The sequence below is a fragment of the Talpa occidentalis genome, unplaced genomic scaffold, assembly GCF_014898055.3.
Source record: "Talpa occidentalis isolate TD23 unplaced genomic scaffold, MPIMG_talOcc4v2.1 talOcc4.8, whole genome shotgun sequence".
In the NCBI taxonomy this organism is placed as follows: Eukaryota; Metazoa; Chordata; class Mammalia; order Eulipotyphla; family Talpidae; genus Talpa; species Talpa occidentalis.
Window position 1 is genome coordinate 104,142,854 of NW_023605194.1, and position 23,129 is coordinate 104,165,982.

General features: G+C 44.6%; 1 protein-coding gene and 1 long non-coding RNA gene across 2 annotated transcripts; one reads left to right on the forward strand and one right to left on the reverse strand.

The window, feature by feature from the left end:
* Positions 1-71: 71 nt before the first annotated feature.
* On the forward strand, positions 72-5,028 carry LOC129145080 (uncharacterized). Its single transcript, XR_008550133.1, has 3 exons — positions 72-194; positions 3,847-3,996; positions 4,821-5,028. It is a non-coding gene; the product is annotated as an uncharacterized LOC129145080 (long non-coding RNA).
* A 67-nt stretch (positions 5,029-5,095) lies between these two features.
* On the reverse strand, positions 5,096-14,721 carry LRAT (lecithin retinol acyltransferase). The gene is made up of 3 exons (XM_037497892.2): positions 14,700-14,721; positions 13,883-14,423; positions 5,096-8,678 (listed from the first exon to the last, which is right to left on the reverse strand). The coding sequence occupies exons 2-3, from the start codon at positions 14,420-14,422 to the stop codon at positions 8,526-8,528; spliced, it is 693 nt and encodes a 230-aa protein (XP_037353789.1). The 5' UTR covers position 14,423; positions 14,700-14,721; the 3' UTR covers positions 5,096-8,525.
* Between the last annotated feature and the right edge of the window lie 8,408 nt (positions 14,722-23,129).

The window sequence follows — 23,129 nt, forward strand, 5'->3', positions numbered from 1 at the left end:
TTGGCAGGGCTGCAGAAGTGCTTGGAGTGGCAGGCACGTCGGCCAATGGGGGCGAGGAGAAAGTTGTGGGTTACTAATCGTGGAGTGACGCCGAAAGAAGGTCCCTGGCGGTTTGGGTGAGACATTTGAGGACGGGGCACTGGTGTGGTCGTCCGTGCTTCTCTTAGCGGAGACGAGAGGTAGTCCTTGCGAAGGTTTGTGTTCTGGCTGTTAAGGTTCTTATTTGGAGTTGACGAGGGTTTTAAGTCTTAAATCTACTAGTTCAGGGACTTCCCTGGGGGCACAAGGGGTTCAGAGACAACCTGTGAAGCTGTCTGCAGCCTCTGCAGCACGAGTTCGATCCTCGGCAGGCCAGGGAGCTACCCACATGGCGCAGCAGACCTCTCCTGACTGCCCCCTACTTCCCCTCAGCAGTGTTTATTTCAGTTGATCCGCCTTTTCTGTTCCCCACGCTGTCTCTGGTGAATCCTCTCATCGCCCACACCTCTGGCCTGTACCCCAGTTCTTGTATGCATAAATAAATAAATCTTTTAAAAAAAAAGAATTCTGCTAGTTCAGCCCCAACAACTGTGCATACTGTGGACCTTTAAAAATAAGGGCTGGGATGGGGAGAGGCATACCACTACAAGATTTGCGAATAGGACGAGACTTATAAAAGTTATGTTGTTTACCTAGAAATCTACCGAGAATTGAGGTTACCAGAAGGGAACAGTGGCGAGCAGAGTGGGGCGAGCAGAGTGGGTGGTGCACGGCGGACGGTGGTGCAGAGGTGTGGGTGTTGATGGTGGGTGTGAGGTGGCAAAATGAGCCTGAAAATGGAGTGCTTCTGTCCTCTTTGATTCTAGACAGCAATGTAAGCCAGTTTGCCTAAATAAAATGAATAAAACTTACATTAAAAAAAAAAAAAGTTCCATGGTTTAGCTGCCTTCGAAATTGGGCACAATCAAGAGACCTAGTAATAGACTTAACTCTACCATTAATCAGTTTGAGTTTAAGTTTGGCGGTAGCAGAGCTGAAGAACCGGGTTTTGTGCTGATGTAAAACCAAGTTTCACCAGTATGATTGTGTGCATTGTGCACATTAACAAGTCAAGTGTTCGTGTGTGCATTTTAACATACTACGACACTGAGGAATTAGCAAGGACTGGAGTCTGACACTATTTTTGATCTGGGCTCAGATCAAAAATCTCATGTATCCATTTTGTGTTTGTGGCACCTTTAGCAAATTAACTTCCCTTGAGATCCAGTTAAGTAGGCATTGTGAGGATTAAATGATAACTAATGTTAACAAATGTCAAACACTTAATATGTGCCGGAAACCGCTCCTAAGAATTTTCGAATATTTGTTCATTTGCTTCTTCCAGTAACTTTTGCAAAAATAGTATCCCCATGTTGATCCGGATTACAGCTCCCAGACTTGCAGAATTTAAGGAGTTGGCTCAAGGTCAGAGAGGCAGCAAATAGCTCCACATTGGCTCCCAACTTGCAGACATAACCACCCTGCTATGCTGTCTCAAACTGAGTTCAGAAACAAGTGATATAATAAGTAAGAAACACTGGAAGCTCAACAAATTTTCTTTCTCTAAACTCTTTGCTCTTCAGTCAGTGAGATGAGTCTTATTTAGATTGTGTGTACTCAAAGCAACTACAAAACCTAGACTGATAGAATATACCTACTTGATTTTTTTTTTAAAGATTTATTTATTTATTTACTTATGCAAGCACTGGGTACAGTCAGAAGCGCGGGAGGGTTAGAGAATTCACCAGAGCCAGAGCAGGGAGCAGAGCAGGCAGAGGGACCGAAGTACACTGCTGAGGGGAGCAGCGGCATCACGGAGGCCGCGGGCAGCTTCCCAACCCAGCGCTCAACCACTGCGCCACCGGGGAGGCCCCCTACTTGATTTTTTTTTTAAACATTTCAGTTCTCTCCCTCAACAACTGCAATGGTTGTCTTTGTCCTATCATATTTGATTTTTATGACTACTCTTATCTCTAGAGAAGGTTCTCCACATTCATCATCTTCATTTTAGTGCCTTCTCAGTTTCCAGTAATTAATTTTAAATGCACTTTTTAAAGTTAAATTAGCCAAAAATGTGTTAGACATATTAGTCTAAAAAGTTTAAACAAGTAAACAAAGTTTTAGGAGTTGCTGCAGAATCCTTAAAATGTCACTAGGTGGAGATCCTCTCTTGTGAGGGGCAAAAGAAAGTTCTTGGAAATGACCTAAGTTTGGCTTTATATTTCTAGTTTTCTTTTTTCCTCCCTAGTATAAGGAGAACCAGATAAAGATTTGTCAATAGGTACACCAGAACCTTGTTTTAGATAAAAGAATGTTGTTTAAAGACTCTTCAGTATATGCATTGTATGTCCTTTTGGTCAGATTGATGCTAAATCTTTTTGTTATCCAGTCTATTAATAGGGTGTTCAAATATCATAAGAGCTGTATTCTCTGAATATAAAATTAAATGAATGGCTCTATTTCTCAAGACTACTGGAAAAGAGGATATAAACCATTATTACCAACTAGAATTATTTTTGCAGATCCCAAATTTAAGTTTGTTAGAAGTTTATTTCAAGTTTATGGGAAAAGGTGATCCAAATGAATTGAAAGAAAAAGATAAACTATGAAGAGGTGTTTTTGACTGAAAAGAAGGCAAAAGATAAGGGAGAAAATAAAAAATCTGTAAGCACCAGAATAAAACTTAGAAGCCATATACAAAATAGAAATGGTTAAAGTAATCTAGATATAATGCAAATTTTTTTTTCCTGTATGAAATGCAGGCTTTTGGATTTAACTTATCTTTAGATACCTTCTATAAAAGACAAACCCACAAAAGAAAAGCAATGACAAGTCCTTATAAATGTTTATAATCTCTTTTAGTCTTAACAAAAGTAATGAATGCTGAGTGGTTTCATACCAAAGAGCCTCCCGCAGTGGCCTGCTTTGTTTTCCGTGTTGGAGCTTTCTCTCTCCAGGTCTGGCAGTGACCTCATAGAACCACCAAAAACTGGGCATTTGCTTACAGGTTATAGAATTCATGATCTACAGGGCATAGCCTAGAGTTAGGGACCCTCTTTTCAACTGCTGACTCTCTAATCTAAACCTCAAAAACTTTTCAAATTGCCTCCCAAAATCTCCATTTTCACATCAATTACGTTTATAAGGAAATACTTCTACATCGGTAGAACTTATGTGCTTTATGCGTCATCTCCTTATCCAATACATTCTCTTCATTTTTTCAGAATGAGCCCTCTAAGATGATAGAGATAAGATGATAGAGATATGTTACTCTCCCATTTCAACTAAAATTGATAGTCATCTTCAAAAGAGAATCAATTCTAAGTAACTCCTTGAGAGTAGATTCCCAAGCGCTAGAGAACACAGTTGTACAACTTGGCAACAATCACTTGACCCAAGGATGTCATTTGATTGGAAGGTACTTGGCCTAAAGGATTTGAGAGGGGCCACGCGGTAGCCTGGCTAGAGAGTTGTGTTCACACTGTCCACCAATATTGCATAACTCATCAGCCTAAGTAGTTCCTCTGGCCATTTTAATTGGAGACCCAGTAGAGGGGAGCAGATGTCAAAGAATTACAAAGATGTAAGGAGAGCCGCGCCCAGCAGAAGCAATGACACTGAGGGTTAGTAGCAAAGGGTACGCAGCCCTAAGTGTAGAATTATCCGAGGTAGAATCTAGAGTCAGGAAGAGGTTTGCTTTGGGTTATTTTGGAGGGAACATAAAATCTGTGTGAGCTGAAGGGGGGGAAATGACTCTGTACTTGTCACTTCTCCACATGCTCTTAAATAAACTTCCATCCACAAAACGTGTGTTTCTTTCTGTCATAGCCCGATTCCACCCCTGTTCATTTGTTGTACCAGACTGCATACTCCTAAGCCTCACCAGAGCCACCTGGAATGTAGGAGATGCTTTCTTGCCACTGCTGGCATGTACCGTGTGACGTCCACCACTGTCTTGCCTCTTGTCTGCAGCATCACGTGAGTCACAGTTGTTCTTCCTCAAAGAAATGGTGAGTGCTTTGTGAGAGTACCGAGCACCTTTCTCTCCAAGCACCAACTTGAGCACAGGTAATTGTTCTTAATTGCCAGCAGTGATCCAGCTGAGCTATGGTTCTCATGACACTGTACCTTTCTGCTTACAATCTCCAGGTGCCTGCAAAGGCCTGCTAAGAGAGGTCTCCTTCACTTTAAATATTTGCATATTCACAACTCAATTAGGTATGGAGAAAACATCCTGACATCCCTCTCCTTTACTGTCTCCTAGCAGGCAGGCATGGGGCCTGTGTCTGTGCTCCTGACACCCGGTACAAACATCACTTGTTCAAAATCTCTCTGCCAGCCATTCTTTCTCATTCGACTAACTACAGAACTAAGATTCTACCTAGTTCATTCTGTGAGAACCTGCTTGCAATACACAGATGTTCAAGACATTAATACAGTCATTGGAAGAAAGCTTGTCCAAGTCATGGGGGACCTTTGGGAGCCGGTGTGATATAATGGAAAGTTGCAGTTAAGATCTTGATCTGGTTCTGATTATTGGCGGAATCACAAAGTATCTCAGCTTCTTTGCCACATTAGAAATGGCGTCAAATGTTGAGGGGTTCAACCCAGTAACCTCTATAACCCTGTGCATTGCGTGGCTGCATTTCAAGACTGGGGCTGAGAGATGTTCCTACTCATGTCTTATCCCCATTCAACCCACTGCCAAAGTAAAGGTACAGGCTGCCCTGGGTTACACAACTGGTTATGGAGTTCATCCCCATTGCTCTAATTATTGCTTTATTTGTTCTTTTACATTACAGAGAATCCTTTCTCCATCAACATGGTAGGCTTCAAGATGTAGATAACATAGATCCTATCAGTCTGAAGGCAGATCCACATAAAGGTTTAATTTCAAATACATAAAATTATGTTCAGTAAAAGAAGCTTTCAGAGGCAGAATTATTTAGTCTACCATGCTCAGAAAAAATGTTTCATGATCTACTGTTGTGGATGTCGAATTAAAAGACAAGAGAGATCTGTATCTGAAATTGATTTTATTTAAATGCATAAATAACAAAAAATTAGTTAAGCTGACAGATCTAGGTTGGTAAAACTCTAAATAGATTATATAAAACAGAAGACTCACAACCATCATTTTGTCTATGCACCTCACTTTTGCCATTGACATAAGTTTGCTATTCCTGTAAAGCATTTTTGATATTTGGCAGTAATAGTGAAAGAGAAAATAGAAGAATAATACATCTATATTATGAAAGAAAATCATTTCCAAGTAACAAATTCATACTTATTTTCTTGATATAGTGGAAAGTTGAAGTTAAATTCTCGGTCTCGTTCTGATTATTGGTGGAATCACAAAGTATCTCAGCTTCTGTGCCACATTAGAAATGGCATCAGATGTTGAGGGGTTTATTTTTTAGGAACCCACTTTCTGTTAGGAAAGGAAGTGATACTCCTGGTTATACCCCACCAGAAGTGACTCTTGAGTCACATATAAGGATCTGGCTAAAGTCTGTTGATACGTCCTTGACATGTTATTCATGTCACTCACAATAACAGGCCCCTATTTAAAGGATTGAAGTCAACGACCAGTTTCCTTATACAACCCTTTGTCTTATTTTGTCCTATTTTAACCACCATCCTTCTTCCATGCTTTTGAAGTTACCTCTCTGAACCCCAAATCTCCACTGCCTATTCATAAGTCTGAACTTCTTTGTCTAAATAAGACTTGCACCACCTGATTGTTGCTTGCTCTTCCAGCATCTGTCCCTCTCATCCTTGCTCTGCTCTCCTCTAACCTCTCAACCACTTACAGTTGCTTAAGTCAGTCCACAAGTAGTGCAGTGCCTCATCCAAATGCCGGTTATGTTGGGGTAGTTTTCATACATCTGCTCACACTGTTCCCAATGTATAGAATGTCCTATCCAAAATCTAGCTCCCTGATAACACCCCGTATTTCTAAGTCTCATTACATGACCCCCCTAATGTTGGCCCTATCAGTTAAAACCAACCACTTCTTTTTCTGTGCCTTCAATCATCCGTAACATCTGTGTAGAACCTGACACTTGCATTATTTCATGTTATTTCCAACAGTCAATCCCATTTGTTCTCATTTAGGTCATTTTTAAGAACAAGATAAGCAGCAAAATGCTGCCTCAGACACTACTTGATTGTCAGTTTACAAGTTAAAGTCAAAATTCAGAATGTAAAGGACTTGCAGAATCATAAGCATGAATCTCAACTAATGCATTAGTGCCACATTAATGGTGCAGGGTTTTTCCATAACCACCGTTAGGAATATAAGGGCCCTTTTCTACCTAGTTAAGGTGCTCTACCTGAGCACAACAAAACAAAAACTCTCCTCCTCTTCTAAGAAGTTTGACAAATTCTAATGTGGAACATTTAATAAATCCTTCTTCTGATTCCCTCTTCCTCCTAGTGGAACTCATCAGTGTGATAAGATCACTTCCTGCTACTTCTCAGTTAATGCTAGCATTGTGTCCTTGAGATCGATTTCTCTGGCCTTTTAGCAAGATTTAATTTCTTCTTCCCTTGTGATCCCATGGCACTGTATATACTCCAATATCAATACTTAAGAGATTATATTAATTCGAGAACATGAAATTATAACAGGTCAGTGCCTGGCATATAATAAGCACTCAAATGGTGAATTGAATCTTGTTTTAATGATAGGAGGTGAGTCAAGACTAATTATGTGAATTCCAACCTAAGTACTTCCTTGGCATTTAATGGGGGATCATTATCTTTGAACACAGATTTAACATCAGACAGTGGTTTTTGCTCCCTGCAATACTAAAGCCTGCAAAAAAGATGTTAATTATTTATGAGGACACCATAATTTAAAAAATGAATTTATTTAAACAATTGCTACAAGGGTAATACACAGTAAGGGGAAAAACCACTAATACAATGGGGTTCTCTTGGGTGCTCTTATGTATACAGACTTAGAGTAATGTGTAGTGGTTGAATAGGCCCATAGAACACCTATATTTTATGGGGTTACCACTTCAGGTTGTAATTATTTAAAACATTTGAGTAAATACAAAGCTTAAATTACTAAATTCCAACAGAACTTATAGGTAAATTAGAGGTGATAAAACATTGGTTACACTAAAATCTGCTCCTAACATTTTTCTAATTGGATCTGAGTGCCTAACCCCACCCCTCCTCATACCACTCATGTGATATATTATTTTGTGGTTCTTGATAAGCTTAAAAAGTAATTTTAATACCTGAAATTCAAGTCTAGCTTGTGGTTTGATTTTCAGAATTTGGTCATTTTGCAAAAGTACCAAAATGCTTGCTTCACACCATTCCATGTCAATTCTGGAATTGTAACAGCCTGGGGACTGCATCTACCTGTCAGTACTAAGACACTTACAAATGATTTCTAACAATTATCTTTGGGGTTTGTTTGGGGTTATATACGGTGGTGATGGCCCCCTTTAAGGATGAAGATTATATTTACTGAGCAATGAAATGGAGGAAATAAATCTGAGAACTTTCAAAAAGTATACATTAGTAAGTGCTTTAAAGAAAAACCATCCAGTGACTATATGCAGGTTACTCCACAGGTGCAAGGGTGTAAAGAAAGTGGATTGAACCTGCTATTACATTCACCTCTACAAATGCTCTATTAAAACACACTGGCATGGTAAATAATAATCCAATCAGGAACAAATCAGTCAATGTGTATATGGATATACATAAATTTAACTGCACATACACACTCCAGGTTCCCTCACTTACTTTAACCCTGTATTCACTTGCCTCCCAGAATCGTTTAAAGTAACCACATAAAAGGGAGAAAAAAATGATTGCCAGGCTTCCTAATAAGTAAAACCCAAACAAATTGTTCAACTGATACTAAAATAGCTATTTCTATAGGAAGACACAGATTTCTATTGTTCTGGTCAGGTATCAAACCTTAATCTTTGTCAGTATGGTTTCAAATAATGAAAATAATTCTGTTATCAAGAATTATGTATAAATCATTAAAAAAAAACAGTTTGTGGATTTTTGGGGGCCAATCACGAAACATGTTTTTGTCTGAAAGAGGGAAATTCTTTCAGTATAAGTTTTTCAATGGAACAGGATACATTGACAATAAAATTTGTGATCTCATTTGCTAAGTGTCCAAAATTCAAATTCAGGCCCAAAGAAAAGAAGCAATTACAGGAGAAAGAATAACACACACACCCTTCCATGGGCATCTTCCTAGGGACTGGTTTTGTGTAATGATGAGGCATTACAAGTTATCCTGTTCCCAAGATTTTCACACTGCTTTCAAATAGAACTGCCTGAGAAGATTCAGAATGCCTTGCTCTTGGGCTTACATAAGTACTTTGCGTGATTCTTAATCACATTTTATCTAGAACACAGTGTAACAGGTCATATTTTTCTCAACAATGCTTATACTGATTTGTGCACTATAAATATAAACATATATACACAGAGAATCCACACACTGACACAGGGATATGAAGTTACCCAACCATCCATAAGCAGAATGGAATAAAAATCGCAGGAAGTGTAGTATATGATGCCAGGCCCAGACAGACTATAGACGCCAATCCCAAGACTGCGGAAGCAAGAACACTTCTCTGATCACGAATAATTATCTTCACATTCTCACAAAACTGTAAAATAAAATTTAAGAATGTTAGAAAGCATAGATAAACCTAAGAAGAGTCACCTATACCAAACAGCAAAGCACCATTTTCCTAGTTATCTTCCATCTTCAGAAGAACTAGAAGATGCTAAGATGCTTCTTGAAGATGCTAATAGTTCATTTCTTGATTCCTCATCCAATAGTGGCAAAGATGACACTTTAAGCAACTGAGTTAATAACAGCAGTTATCTTTGTGATACAGAACATTTCAGAGAAAAATCACAGAGAATTGCAACCTCATAAAAATCATCTAGGATTAAAGGTCAAGAACAGTGTTAAACTCCCTACCGATAACAATAACATATTCTAAAATTAGATGAAAAAAGACCTCTCTGATCTTGGGCAAACAGAATTTAGTGCTTATTATTGGTGAATTCAGTGCCTACAATTCACCATTATAAAGTTTGCCAATGATAACTTCTCTTAAGAGTCAAAATCTAGGGCTTCCCTGGTGGCACACAGGTTAAAGTCTTGGCACTTAACAAGCTATCCTCAGCCACTGGGACATCATGAGTTCAATCCCGTCCCTGACCAGGGAGCTAACAGACAGGTTTGGCCTTTTGGATATGTGCTTTTTTCTTAGAAAACTAATTTTACTCAAAAGCAATCATTTATGTTTGAATCCTGGATCCATCTTTTATTAGTTAGGTGACCCACAAGTATATCATTTAACTTCTGCAGACCACCTACTTCTCTTCCATGGGAATCCTCAGCTTGTAAGCATTAATGAGGTCTTTCATGCAAAAGTACTCTGTTTTCTTCTACATACTGTATAAATGGAAGGTATTACGATGATTATTATTACTGCTACATCTGCCTACAATTTTCTCTACCTCAGCTTGGTCAGGATTAGAATGAGCAATTAACTACTCCATTTTTCATGAGTTTTATTACACATATTAGTTTCAACTTCCTTTTCTGGATATAACACTATATATATATATATATATATATATATATATATATATATATATATATGCTTTTTGGGACCTCCTCACAGGGCTTATATAGTTCTGGACAACTAGATCTCTAAATTCTGAATGGATAGAGTATACAAGGGCAGTTTTTTTTTTTTTTTTTTAACAAGGGCAGTGTATTTTAAGACACCATCTTGGCTATAAGATTATTTCTATCCACACTTTCATATAATATCTAAGCAATTATGAATCTCCAGATGTTGGTATTTTTTTATGTCAAACATGATTTGTGTCTTTTTACTAAACTGGTAAGACACTGAGTAGCAAACACACAATCTTAATGTGGTAAGAGATCAAACTGAGACATTTTCAGGCCAATGAAATAAGTGGCTTGACCATAACAGAAATCATAATAATACACATGTATTATGTTTAATTACTGTGCTGCATAGCATCTCTTGTGAAACTGAGTTTTTGTCTTCTCATTGAATACACATACACATAACAGACACATAATAATACACAAACACATAACAGACACATAACAATACACGTAACATAATACACATGTAGGTAAATGAGTTAAGTTGTCTTGATATAGTTCTGCTGCTTTTTCCCCCAGTAATTTTCAAATAAGGCAAACAGAGAATCATTGTGGATCTCCCTCCGCACACACCCCTACCCCTACCCCCCAAACACCACACACACTCCAAGCAGATTTTCTCAGGCAGCTCCTTGTCTAATGTCCTGTTCTTCTCCACTTGCCCTTCAGGGCAGGAGGCATCTCAGGAGATGTTCAACAGTAGGAAAATGTCCTGCATTTCCAGAAAAAAAGTGTTAAAAAAAGCCGGTTAGGTAACTGTTTGAATACTGGAATCCCAGAAATTAAAAGGGGCATTTCATTAATTTTTGGCAAAGAAAAACATTATCAACAAAATAAAAAAACAAAACAGACCATAGAAGAAAAAGCATAAGAACTAGTAATAGCTACTAATTAAATGGACTTACAGTTTATAGAACACTGCAACTGTTATTCACAATATAAAAATCCTTTCATCTATGATTTCTAAATTTGTAAGAAAAAAAAAAAGAGCCTCACAACACAGAAGTAAAAGATTCTCTTCCAATTCCTTTTCAAATTAGCTGTAGAGTTTTCATGAGGGAATGTGTTTCATGAATGAGGGAGAGTTTTTGTAAACTAAAATTTGAGTATGAGGCAACTTTGCATCTCTCACGTTAGGCTGATAATAAATAGTTGCATGTATGAAGAATGTAACAATCACACCCAGAATCTGGGAATTCCTTACATTCCTAAAAAAAGTGGAAGCTAGTTGTCCTTCACCATTAGTGACCTACTTTTCTCAGAGCCAGTTCAAAAAACAGTTCTTCGAAAATTAGGGAGGACATCTCCCCCTCCTGCCCCCAGAAATCTACTCTGTGGCCAAATTGCTAGACCATTCATTGAAAAGACAAAAACTCAGTTTCACAAGAGATGCTATGCAGCACAGCAATTAAAAAACACTTCTCTACTTCTTTATAACCTTACAATGTTTCCAAAGATGAAAAGCTGGGCCTCCCTGGTGGCGCAGCAGGTTGAGCGCAGTGCTGTGAGGCTGTCCACAGCCTCCGCAGCATGGGTTCGTTTCCTAGCCCCAGCCAGGGAGATTTCCCACATGGCACGACAGACCTCTCCTGTCTCGCCCGCTGCTCCCCTCAGCAGTGTCTTTGGTCCATCTGCCTGTTCTGCTCCCCACTCTGTCTCTGGTGAATTATCTCACCCTCCTGTGCCTCTGACTGTACCCCAGTTCTTGTATAAATAAATAAATGTTTAAAAAAACAAAACAAAACAAAAAGATGAAAAGCTACTCCATCTAGATATTTACGCAGATTAGTTTACTACCTTGTGCTATCTTCTGGTAGAAATATATAACACAGTGCTATGTTTTCTGTGAAAGGGTCCTAAGTACTTGATAGAAATACTGTTTTTCCTTAGAGAAATGATTTACTGATTCCTAAGTGAAGCTGACATGTTTCCTTTCATACATTTTTGGAGCCAGTGTTGTAAATGTGATGAGGTTCCTTTCTAAACAGGCCTTGGATACAGCTACGATTCTTGAATCACGGCAAGTGCTCTATTTTTTTTTTTAAACTTAGGGAAGAATTCCTAGGTTTGGTCTGTTTGTGGCTCTACCTACAAGGAGTTGCATAATGTGAAAGCACACTTTCATGCTCTGCCACAGAGGAGCAAGATTGTTCCACATGGGCCCCAAATTAATCAAGATGTGGAGCAATAAAAATGGTTACATGGGGGCCTCCCCAGCGGTGCAGCAGGCTGGGCATGTAGCTGTGAAGCTGTCTGCGGGCCTCTGCAGCTTGGGTTAGATTCCTGGCCAGCCATGGAGATACCCACATGGTGCGGCAAACCACTCCTGCCTCACCTGCTGCTCCCCTCAGCAGTGTATTTCGGTGGATCTGCCTGTTCTGCTACCAACTCTGTCTCTGGTGATTCCTCTCACCTTCCCGCACATCTGGCCTGTACCGCCGTTCTTGTATAAATAAATAAATAAATAAATCTTTTTAAAAAATGGTTACATGGGGCCTCCCTGGTGGCGCAGCGGTTGAACGCTGGGTTGCAAAGCTGCCCGAAGCCTCCATGGCGCTGGTTCGATCCCCAGCTGCTCCCCCGCCACCAGAGGAGGGTTCCACATGGTGCGCAGACCTCTCCTGCTGCCCGCTGCTCCCCTCAGCAGTGTACTTCCGTCCTTCTGCCTGCTCTGCTCCCCGCTCTGGCTCTGGTGAATTCTCTCACCCTTCCACGCCTCTGACTGTACCCAGTGCTTGTATAAATAAATAAATCTTTATAAATAAATAAATAAATAAATAAATAATAAATAATGGTTGCATGGATTCTTTTTTTTTTGGTTCAAAACATACCTAGACATGAATAAAACACGAAGGTCATTATGTGATTATCCACATTTCGATAATGAAAAGTGAACATTCGACTTTAAAAAAAAAAGATTTTATTTACTTTTGAGTAGAAGAACTGGGGTACAGGCCAGAGGTGCTGGGGTGGGGGTGGTGAGAGGATTCATCAGAGACAGAGTGGGGAGCAGAACAGGCAGACTGACAGAAATACACTGCTGAGGGGAGCAGTGGGATGAGACAGGAGAGGTCTGCTGCGCCATGTGGGTAGCTCCCTGGCCGGATTGAACTGGTACTGCAATGGCTGCGGACAGCTTCACAGTGCTGAGACTTAACCTCTTGCACCACCAGGGAGGCCAACAACATTCACTTTTTAACAGCTACAGTGAGAGCTGAGAAAATTTCCAATTGCAAATGAAGTTGCAAGCTTAAAACCCAGCTGTCTTTAAACTGTAAGAGGTTTCCAAAGAAACAAACAAAAAAATCCTTTTCTCCTTTGGATTTGTGGCTACTAGGATAGATCATTTTAAAATCTAACACTTTAAGTACCTATGAAAATTACCTTCCAATATTTAATGGCTCTTCTTTAAGAGCCATTGTTTTGATCTCTGGGGAAGCAATAAACAATCTAACCCACCTTTCAGGCTAATGGGTAAAGGATGGTTAACAATGAGGAAGTCTAAGTGGGGATTAAAGTCACAAAGAATTCAGACTACCACGGAAAAGACTTCTCCAAAGTCAGAGAGAATTTGGATAGTTTATATTAAGCAAAGAGCATTTTACCTTCGCATTTCACAGAGGAATAAAACTGCATGCTTCATGTTTTAAAATAAAACTCTTTTAGTTTTAAAATAAAACTATTTTAAAGGCACAGCACTTTGTGTTGCTATGAATTAAGTATATACCTTGTGAACACCTTCCTTCCGATTGCAATTCTTGGGGAAAGTTTTAAGCCATCGGACGGCGACATATTTTCTGTGGTACCCTCACCCCCACCACCCACCACCCACCACCCGCCCTGTGTCATTTCAGCCACGCTGTGGCTGGACACCCTGTTGACCGTCCGCAGCAAAACTGGGCAGCTCTGGCATCGCTGGCAGGGGTATTGCCGCGCCACGTTCTTTCGCCGCTCTTTTCGAGATCTCCCACCGCGCACTGACACCTTTTATTTACCTGGCCTCCCTTAGGAACACCAGAGCGTTCGTTATTCATGTAGAACTTTAAGAACGGCTTGGAAGAGGTGGGGGGAGGTGGGCAAGAGGAAGGTCTCTGCTCCCAGGGAAGAGAAATAATGAGGGAGGGGAGGGGACGCAGGTGCCACGCGCCATACCTTATCGGCCTGGGGGCTGATCGGGGCGCCAAACCTGCAGTAGGTCACGAAGTGCTCGCAGTTGTTCCACAGGAGGCTGTAGGAAGAGAGGCCCAGCAGCTTCTCTGCCCGCCGCGCCACCTCTTCGTTGAGCAGAGCCTTTTTCTTGAGAGACTTGTCCAGGTGATTGACCAGGATGTCGGCTCCGTAAGCAAAGTCCTCCACTGTGTCCACGCGGATGCTGGCCACCTTGCCGATGACGCCCAGGATGAGCCGTTTGTTGGAGACCACCTTCTGCGTGAGCTCCTTGTCGTCGGTCAAGGCCAACAGGATGTCGGGCATCAGGTGGGCGACACGGTTGTCGCCCAGGTAGATGCCATAATGGGTCAGGTGGGTCCGGGGCACCTCCAGCACGTCGCCGCGGAGGAACGAGTTGATCTCGTGCAAACTCTTCCTCGCCTTTTCTTCGCCCGGGGCGCCGGAGCTGAAGAGCTTGAAGTTAGAGATGAAGAGCAGCTTCTCCAGCAGCAGCGACACCGCCTCCAGCATTGGGTTCTTCATCCTGCGGGCAAAAGGCAGCCTTGGGGGGACCACCGCGACTCTGCGCGGGCCGGACCAGCAGAGCTCGCCGGACAGGGGCGCTGCGCTGCCGCTCACCTGCTGGTCAGCGGCCCCGAGCCGCGGGGCGCGGCGGCTGCAGAGAAGGGAGCGAGAGGGAGAAGCCTGGAGGTTGGCAGGGCCGCCCCGCCCGGGAAAGGGAGGCGGATGCGGGCCTGGCGGCCGCTGACCCCCCGGGCCGGTGGGGACCCCGCAGCCGAGGGCAGGCAAAGGGGCGCACCTGGGGGCCGTGCCGGGGCGCAGGGCCGCGCGCGGTGCTCGCTGTGCGGCCTTCGCCGGGGCCTTTTATCGCCGTCGAGGGGGCGGGCCGGCGCCGTCACAGACCCGCCGCGGCGCTGATTGGCGGTCGGCGGGGAGCGCCACCCGCGGAGTGGGGCGCGCGGCCCCGTCGGCGCTTTAGAACCAGGCGGGCCGCCGCCCCGCGCCCGGGCTCTGCGGGAGGCGCCTTCCCAGCCCCAGTTCCCTTTAACCCGGAGACCTGACGGTTCCCGCCTGTGAGTGGCCGTTTGGGTTAGTGGAGGCTTAAGGCGTGACCGCACCGCGGATCCCGCACCTGCCCGGCGCGGGCGCAGCCCGACCCTTGCAGTTCGGTTTTGGTTTCTGCCGGCGGACAGTCCCCTCGGGCGAGATTTCCAATCAGAACCACCTCCCTCTAAAAGGTCGGATCCCAGAAGAACCGGGCTTTAACTAACGGGTATTCAGGGCCTGCCTGGTGGTGCAAGGGGTTAAGCACAGCACTATGAAGCAATCTGCAGCCTCTGCAGCACGAGCTCGATCCCCGGCCGGCCAGGGAGCAACCCACATGGCGCAGCAGACCTCTCCTGTCTCCCCGCTGCTCCCCCAGCAGTGTACTTCGGTCACTCTGCCTGTTCTGTTCCCTGTTCTGTCTCTGGTGGGTGCTGTCACCCCCCCCCCCCGCATCTCTGGCCTGTACCCCAGCTCTTATATGCATAAATAAATAATTTTTTTAAAAAAATAAAGTGTATTCACTCTGCAAAACGTGCGTGCGGAGATCACCTGCGCGTTCCCGCGTAAATTCCGCGGCGCTGCAGCCCCCCACGCCGCAGGTGCCCCGCGCGGGGGTGCTGGGGGCCCGCGGGCGCGCGGGCGGGTGGCGGTCGGGCCTCGGGACCCGCGCGGCGACCCCAACCCGAGGCGCCTCCGAGACCCCGGAGACCGTTGAGCGCGCAACCCCCAACGGTCACCGTGGAAAACGGCAAAATGCCCAACGTCCGGCTGACACTCCGGATGATTCTCTGGCGTCGCGGCCACACGGACGGAGCGTCCGCTCGCGCGCCGGGACTGGGGGGCCTCCTTCACCCCGCGGCGGCCCGGGGAGGCGGGGGCGGCCCGCCCCGGCCGCACCCACCGCGCCCACCGCCGCGCGGGAGTCGGGGCGCGGGGCCGGCCGCGCGGAGCCCCGGTCGCCGCGCTATGGAGACGCCGGGGTTCCGAGGACACAGGCGCGGGGCGAGCGCGTGGGCTGCGCAGAGCTAATTCGGGGCGCGTAGGTTTCCTCGACGAGCAGGTTCTCCGCTCGCCCGGGGAGGGGGCTCGCCGCGGGTGGCGGATGAGGGCACAGTCGTCGCACCTGGAGGGTGAAGGGGACCAGGGAGGTCGGGCGGGCAGGGGGGCGCTCCCCGTGCTCCTGGGGGGCGCGGCTCTGGCTCCCCGCGGGGCCCGCCATCCGCGCTCCGTCCCCGCCGACCCGCTCGCCCGGTGAGGGACCCTTTCACAAGATCCTGAAGCAGAGAAGAGAAAACCCCATGTCACGCGCACGAATCTAGAGAGGACGGTGGGGAAGCGGTGGCAAAAACAAAAACAAAACTGAGTTTCCCAGTCTCCCCCCAAAGTTTAAAAAAGCGGAGCTCGAGAGTTCCAGAAACTAATGGAAACACCCCGCCCAGGGCGCACCAGCCCAGCACGCGTCTCCAAAACCTGCGGAGTCTGCGGAAATGTGGAAAAATTGAATCCAGACCCCCCACCGCCCCCCCCGCCCGCCCCGCGCCCGGCCCAGCTGCAGACCCGGCCTAGCCCCTGGCCGCGCCGGTCTGGCCGCGCCGGGAGGCCCCGGGAGTCGCAGCAAACGGCCCGGGCAGATCAAAGGGGCCTGGTGATTTGCGATTTCCGTCTCTGGAGGCCACTAACGCGGCTTGAAACGCCTACGACCGTCTCCACCCGGGGAATGTGCGGGAGACCAAAGCAGGGAGAACTAACTGCCTTAGGGGTCCACCGAGAACCCTTGGGGTGGGAGGAGATTACCTATAGCCCCCCCCCCCCGCAAGAGCAGTGTCTGCGTGGCATTTTGTGGGAGGCTGGCAATGCCAGGCTGATTTGCAGTTGGGTTTTTATTTGGCCGCGCCTCGAAGGGCGGCACCTGAGAAAGAAGATGAGACGGGCCTGCAGCAGCTCCACATGCCTCCAGATCCTTGGAAATGAACGCGGGTGGGAACTGTCCGTAATTCACCAAGGCTTATTTTCGTTTGCTGCTGTTATCTTCCGATTTAAAAACCGGAATGTGATGCCATTAAGGACTTTTTTCTCAGTGGAACTTCCCGCAGCAGCCCTGTCCTCTCCTCGCGCGCCTGCTGGGAATTACTCCTCGTCTGCAAGCCCGACAGAGGCCGTGGAACAAGCACCTGTTACACGTGTTTCTAAAGTCTCCAGACCCCTGATGCCAGGAGCGTAGGGATCGTTAAGCTGCTTTTAAAACATGAAAATATAGGGTAAAATGAGCTCTTGTTTGAACTGACTGCCTCCCTCCCCTCCTCTTAGGACGCTGCAAGTTTACCTTGCAGAAGGCAACCGCTCAACCTCCTGGTAGCTGCAACCTCCTGGTGGCTGAGTGGTCAGTGTTTGATGGCTCCCCTGAGGCAGTCTTCCTTAAAAATACTCTTATAGACTAACAGGCTCACATTTCCACTAATATTGTACTTTCCTGCCTGCAGCAATTTACCTAAACTAAGGGAAGGCATTTGCTCTTAGGAGGAAAGGCCCAAGAGAAAGCTAACATTAGAGAGTTGTCCTAAAGGGCCCCCCTGGGGGCGCAAGGGTTTAAGCACAGCACCCTGAAGCTACCCACAGCCACTGCAGCAGGAGTTGGATCCCCAGCTGGCCAGCAGACCTCTCCTGACTTGCTCGCTGCTCCCCTCAGCAGTGTATTTCGTCAGTCTGCTTGTTCTGTTCCCCTCTCTGTCTCCGGTGAATCCTCTCACCCCTTGTACCCCAGTTCTTGTATGCATAAATAAATAAATCTTTTTAAAAAAAAAGTTCTCCTAAAGCAGACACCTATCATTTGGGTGAGTCCCCTGGAATTGCTAGCAAGCCCTCTTGTTTCCCAGAGGGTACCAAAGGAGGTCACAGTGAACAAGTGTTGATATGCAAATCCTTAATAGCACAGGAATGGGCTGACAGGTCTGGCCCAGCGCTTCTTAAAGAGCCCAGGCTTTCCTGGAGAAACACTGAGGACTCTGACCTGTGGACCCGCATCTGCCCAGCAGGCAGGCTCATGGCCTCTTCTCCCAGCTGCACAGGCCAAGGCTCCATATCTCCATCAAAAAAGGCTGAAATTAGGACTCACAGATCTCGCCCAACGTCTGGGGTTCAGTTTCAGACTCTTGGCCTCATTGTGGGTCCCAGGACAAAGAAGTCCCTCTCAAGGACAAGGTGCCCAGTCCCGTAGAAAAGTCTGGATGGGTAACATCTCCTACCTGCAGGCCTTTTACCTTTGAAGGCTCAGGCTCTGGAGTGGGGGATGTGATTGCAGTGGATAAGATTAGCAGCAACAGCCTATGCTTATTGTGTTCTTCCCATGCGCTAGGAAGGGACTAAACAAGTTCTCACTTACTCCTCACACTCACAGATGTCGCAGATGTCACCCTGTGGGGTCACATCTCTGTTCTACACACAGAGAAACTAAGGCTCACAACTGTGTCTCAGTGGTGGAACAGGACACACCCACCGTTTTCTTTGCCACCATTAGTTCAGCCACTCCTCATCCTTACATTTCTGGGGTACCTGCTATGTGCCCAGTGCTGGGCCCAGTCCCAGAAGTTAGATAAAATACGGAACCCTACTTCAAGCCTGCCAGCCTTTCTTTTTAACTTGGACTTCACCCCCCTGCTTCTCTAGTGCCTCACGGCCCAATCTTAAACATTTCTACTGAAATAGTGAGAAAGGCCTAGTTAATCTGGTGAAGTTTCGGTTAATAGTACCCCCTCAGCACAGAAGGCCCCAACACAGTGAGTGGACAGAACCCTACACCTTCCTCACATGCTGTATCTGTGGCCAAGGCCCGGGCCCAAGGGCACAGAGGCAGAGGCAGAAGTGAGGCCAGGCCCCACCCAGACTTCTTTCTTAGACCTCTTTTGCTGAGCCCTAAGCCTGATGAATTCAGTTTTCGAAACTTCATGATTTTAAAGTAGTAGCCTATTTTTTTTTTTTGGTAGGAGTTAAAACATTGGATAGCTAAATAATATTTTTCTTCTGAGCTACCTTCTCAATCCTGGCCCCCAGGACAGACAACACCCTTACAGGCTAACTTTAAGAGGTGGGGAAAGTAGAGGCCTTTGTAAAATTCCCTCCAAAAACAGGAAAAAGAGCAGACACCTTTTCATGTGCTTTCTAACTCAGAGCTACCTGGGGTGTTCAGCTAATAGGAACCAATTCCTTCCTGGGATGAAGATTCCCCTGCCTTCCTTCCTAAGGCTAGCACCTTAGGATGAGGGCCTCCGTCCTGCCAGTGGCCTTTAGAAAGATGAAAGGCTGCAGCTTCAGCCAGCCAGGACTGAGTTGGGGTTTCCTTGCCGACCAGAAAATAAGAACATTGAGCAAAACAAAGAATTTACCTTTAGCATTATGAAGACTCATGCAAATGAGTATACATACAACTTCTTATAAATTAGCCACAGCTTGAGGCAGCTGTGCTGTAGAGGAAGGAGCTAGAAACTTGGAGTTTAAAGTCTTGCTGTGCCCTTTCCAGCAAAATTAACTCAACACATCCTTTGCCACGTGGAACCTTGATTTTCTCTAACATAGGGATACTACTTCAGAAGGTGGTTTTGTGGACTAGGCACATCTAATGCAGTGCTATATTCAAAATGTGATGCAGCCACCTTCCTGCCACTTGTATTACCCTTCGAGGAAACCAAGTTGGGTAGGGGTGCTTGTCCCTTCTGCTCTGACAGCACAGTCACCCAAGAAGACAGTGTAAGCAAAGAACTGCTTTTACTCATGACTCTTTCTGATGACTCAGCCCCGAGCCACAAGGGTAAGCAGAAAGTGGCCCCCAAGTGTTCTGGAGCTGGGGGCAACCTCAGAGGCCAGTCAGGAGGCAGCTGCACAAGGAACTCACACTGGGAATTTGGAAGCTTTCTCAGAGCTGTACTGTGCAAACTGCTCAGAGCTGAGTCTTTTGTAAATCACAAGACCTTGACGTTTGTTTGAAAAGCTCTCAGGCAAGGTATTACCCCTCCCACACCCCACACCTTCCCTCCCCCCCCATTCATTTTGGAAACAATAAAATGACCTAAAAGCAAGAAATGACTAGGAATGTTGAGATGCCCACATGTAGAGCACATGAAAATACAAACAATAAATGGCAAGCATTTAAGAACATAGAGCAGTTAAGTAACTACCTTGCAGATTCCTTTTCTTTTGATTCTAATTTATCACTCCAGGGCAACCTATTACTAATTAGGTGACTCCAGTTTGCTAACAAAGTAAATATGACAAAAGCCTTTTGCTACATACGCAAAACACAATTACAACACCATAGGGTTCATGTAGGAAATGGACAGAGAAGTCAGGTATTGCTGTTCCCCAAACAGGACAGCAATCACCAGCCGTGCTAAGCACTAGGAGCCGGGATAAATGTCATTATTAGTTGTATTTCAAAGACCCCTTCTACACAGTTGAAAGATTCCTCCCCATCCCCCATACCTCATCATCACCCAGGTAATTTACAGTTACATTAACAGGTTGAGAAAGCATTACTGATTAAAAACAATTAAGACTATCTCAGGAAAACCACAAAATTATTTGGTGTAGCCATCTTACATGATTATGTATCCTAGAAAAAGCTAAATATTTTAGCAGTGGTGTCATGAGAAGTTACATCTTATGTTGATGTATGTCTGCTCTGGAACATAAATAATAATTTCGTTGTCCCAGCACTACAGTGAAACACAAAAATAAAAATATAAATTCATTAAAAATTCAAATAAAAACATAAAATTCACAGGACTACAGTGAAATACAAAAATGTAAATATAAATTCATAAATATAAATTTTAAAATACATAAATTCATTCATAAATTCAATGATCCCTTCTAAATGCATAGGCATCTTTTTCCCACAGTAATTCCAGGTAACTCAGTGCAGAACTTTCTTCATATCAGGCTTAGTCTTAACTACTCAGATCTGCTAGCTTGTGAGTCCAAGACTTGAGAGGCCTAGTAGTGGACCTCATCCGGAAAGTGTCATGAGCAAGATTAGAATTAACTCCTCCAAATGGGAATAGTTCACAAGCCTATGAAAACCAAATTACTCAGGCCCTTCATAGAGTCTTAACTATTGTTCTTGATGAATTTTCACAGGGAATAATTATCGGAAAAAGAAGACAGATTATTGTCCAGTAATTTAAAAAGCTCTATCAGAACCACAATAACTACTTAACAAATGCAATATCTCACTGAATTTTAAAAAAGAAAGAAATCATTCGTATTTCAATGAAGCAGTTACACGAGGAGAGAAAGAGCAGGCGTTTGGCAGCAGGTGGATGGAAATCAGTGGTTCTTTTGACCACAGATATGCTAAAATTTTAAATGCTATAGACCCTGCTGGACCCATATTTTGTAGCAATATGTATGACTGATACGGTTTTTGACAAGAATAACATGTCTCTAATATCTAAGTTAATTTGGACCTCCCTGGTGGTGCAGGGGTTAAAGTCTCAGAGCTATCAAGCCACTATAGCAAGAGTTGGCCCCTTGGCCAGGGAGGTGACCCACATGGCACAGCAGACCTCTCCTGATTCGCCCACTGCTCCCCTCAGCAGTGTATTTCAGTGGATCTGCCTATTCTGCTCCCCACTCTATCTCTGGTGAATCCTCTCACCTGCACCCCCCCCCAACCGCACCTCTGCCCTACACCCCAGAAATAAATAAAAATAAATCTTAAATAAAAAACCTAAGTTAATTTGAAGGGTAGCAAGTGTGTCATCCTGCCGTTTTTGTAATTACTTCTACTCTTTCCCCACCCCATGCTAAAAAAATTCAAAGAAGTTCACCTATAGCTGATTCATACCTAAATGGCTCAATCCACTTGTCAGGCCTCCTAATGGTCTTTGTCCCATCCTTGTGGCCATGTGTGATCCTCAGCTACAGGCTTGCCAGTTTCCTGGTGGCAGACAAGAAAGCAGAGCACAAAGCCCACATGGGGGGCCAGGATGGCGGCAACGTCCAGCAGCACCCCCCGCCCTCCAGAGCTTGGCCGCAGTGGTGGCCAGTGAGTGGCTGTGAACAGCCTTGAGAAGGCCCCTGGGGAAGCCCTACTAACTTTTATATGATGTACAGACAAAGTGGGCACAGTGTCAAGTTTAGGTTTCGTTTCATTTCCAAAAGTCTGTTCCTGCATGTGAATTACACGTGAAGATTACATTATTATTTACTGCTCTCTGCACATGCTGAGGACACCTCAAGGCTACATGTTACCTGTATACTAGGCCACCTGTGTTGGAAGGTCACAGCAAAAAACAATCTGATAAAACTCTGTTTTCCTACACCACTATATCAAAAAGGTAATTTGATTTTTTAAAATATTCTCAGACTTCTTAATTGGTAGAACTAACTCCCCATAGGCGCGCTCCATCCTCTGAAGGCACAAACCTGTATGTTCCGATTAAATTCACTCATTTTTTATACTGGTAGCCTTCTAAAATAACTTACCTTACCTTTAAATCAGATTATATATACTTACTTCCATTTTACTTCCATCCAGCCTTTGTATGAAAAAATTGGGTGAAACAGAGATTGGCTCATACTGAGTAAAGAAAATAAAATCTTTATTTTATTTAAATTTGATTAAAAACCTGTGACACTGTTTTCCTCTACATAGGAATTTAAATCTGAAATTCCTATAATTTCAATTAGTTTAATTTTCAAGAAGATTAGGATATTTATTCTTGGTCACAATTATTTCATGTTCTAACACATATTTTATACTTTTACTTTCCCTAGCTGTCATTCCTTTCTCTCTTATTTAATACTAAGGGGTGAGGGTCTGGAATGGAGGGTGCTGATGGTTTTCTGTGGTATCCTCTAATGGGACCATTCCTGCTGGCTCTAGTCTTGGGTCCAAATGGAACCAGAAAATCACAATGTTATGTGCTTTTTGGAAGCTAGGAAAGCAGATTTGCAGTCAGCGTGAGAGTGCCCTGGGGCCTTAAGATCATTGTCTCATCCTCTGTGCCCTACCTCTTCCAGAAGCATATGCAACCAAACAGACCACGCAGTGAGCCTCAGGGTGCCAGACTCAGCAGGGCCTGCCCAGGGGAATCAATGTAGGGCAACCCTAGAGACTGGCCCAAATATATGGGTGGGAGAAAGTGATGATGAGTGATGAGTAAGGATTTTTGTTCCTCTAAGACAG

Excerpts from the sequence above, each read along its gene's own strand:
- LRAT (XM_037497892.2), bottom strand. The coding sequence starts at position 14,422 with ATGAAGAACCCAATGCTGGAGGCGGTGTCGCTGCTGCTGGAGAAGCTG. Across the intron at positions 8,679-13,882 it reads TCAGCCCCCAGGCCGATAAG|TTTTGTGAGAATGTGAAGAT; the intron begins GTATGGCGCGTG and ends TTTATTTTACAG.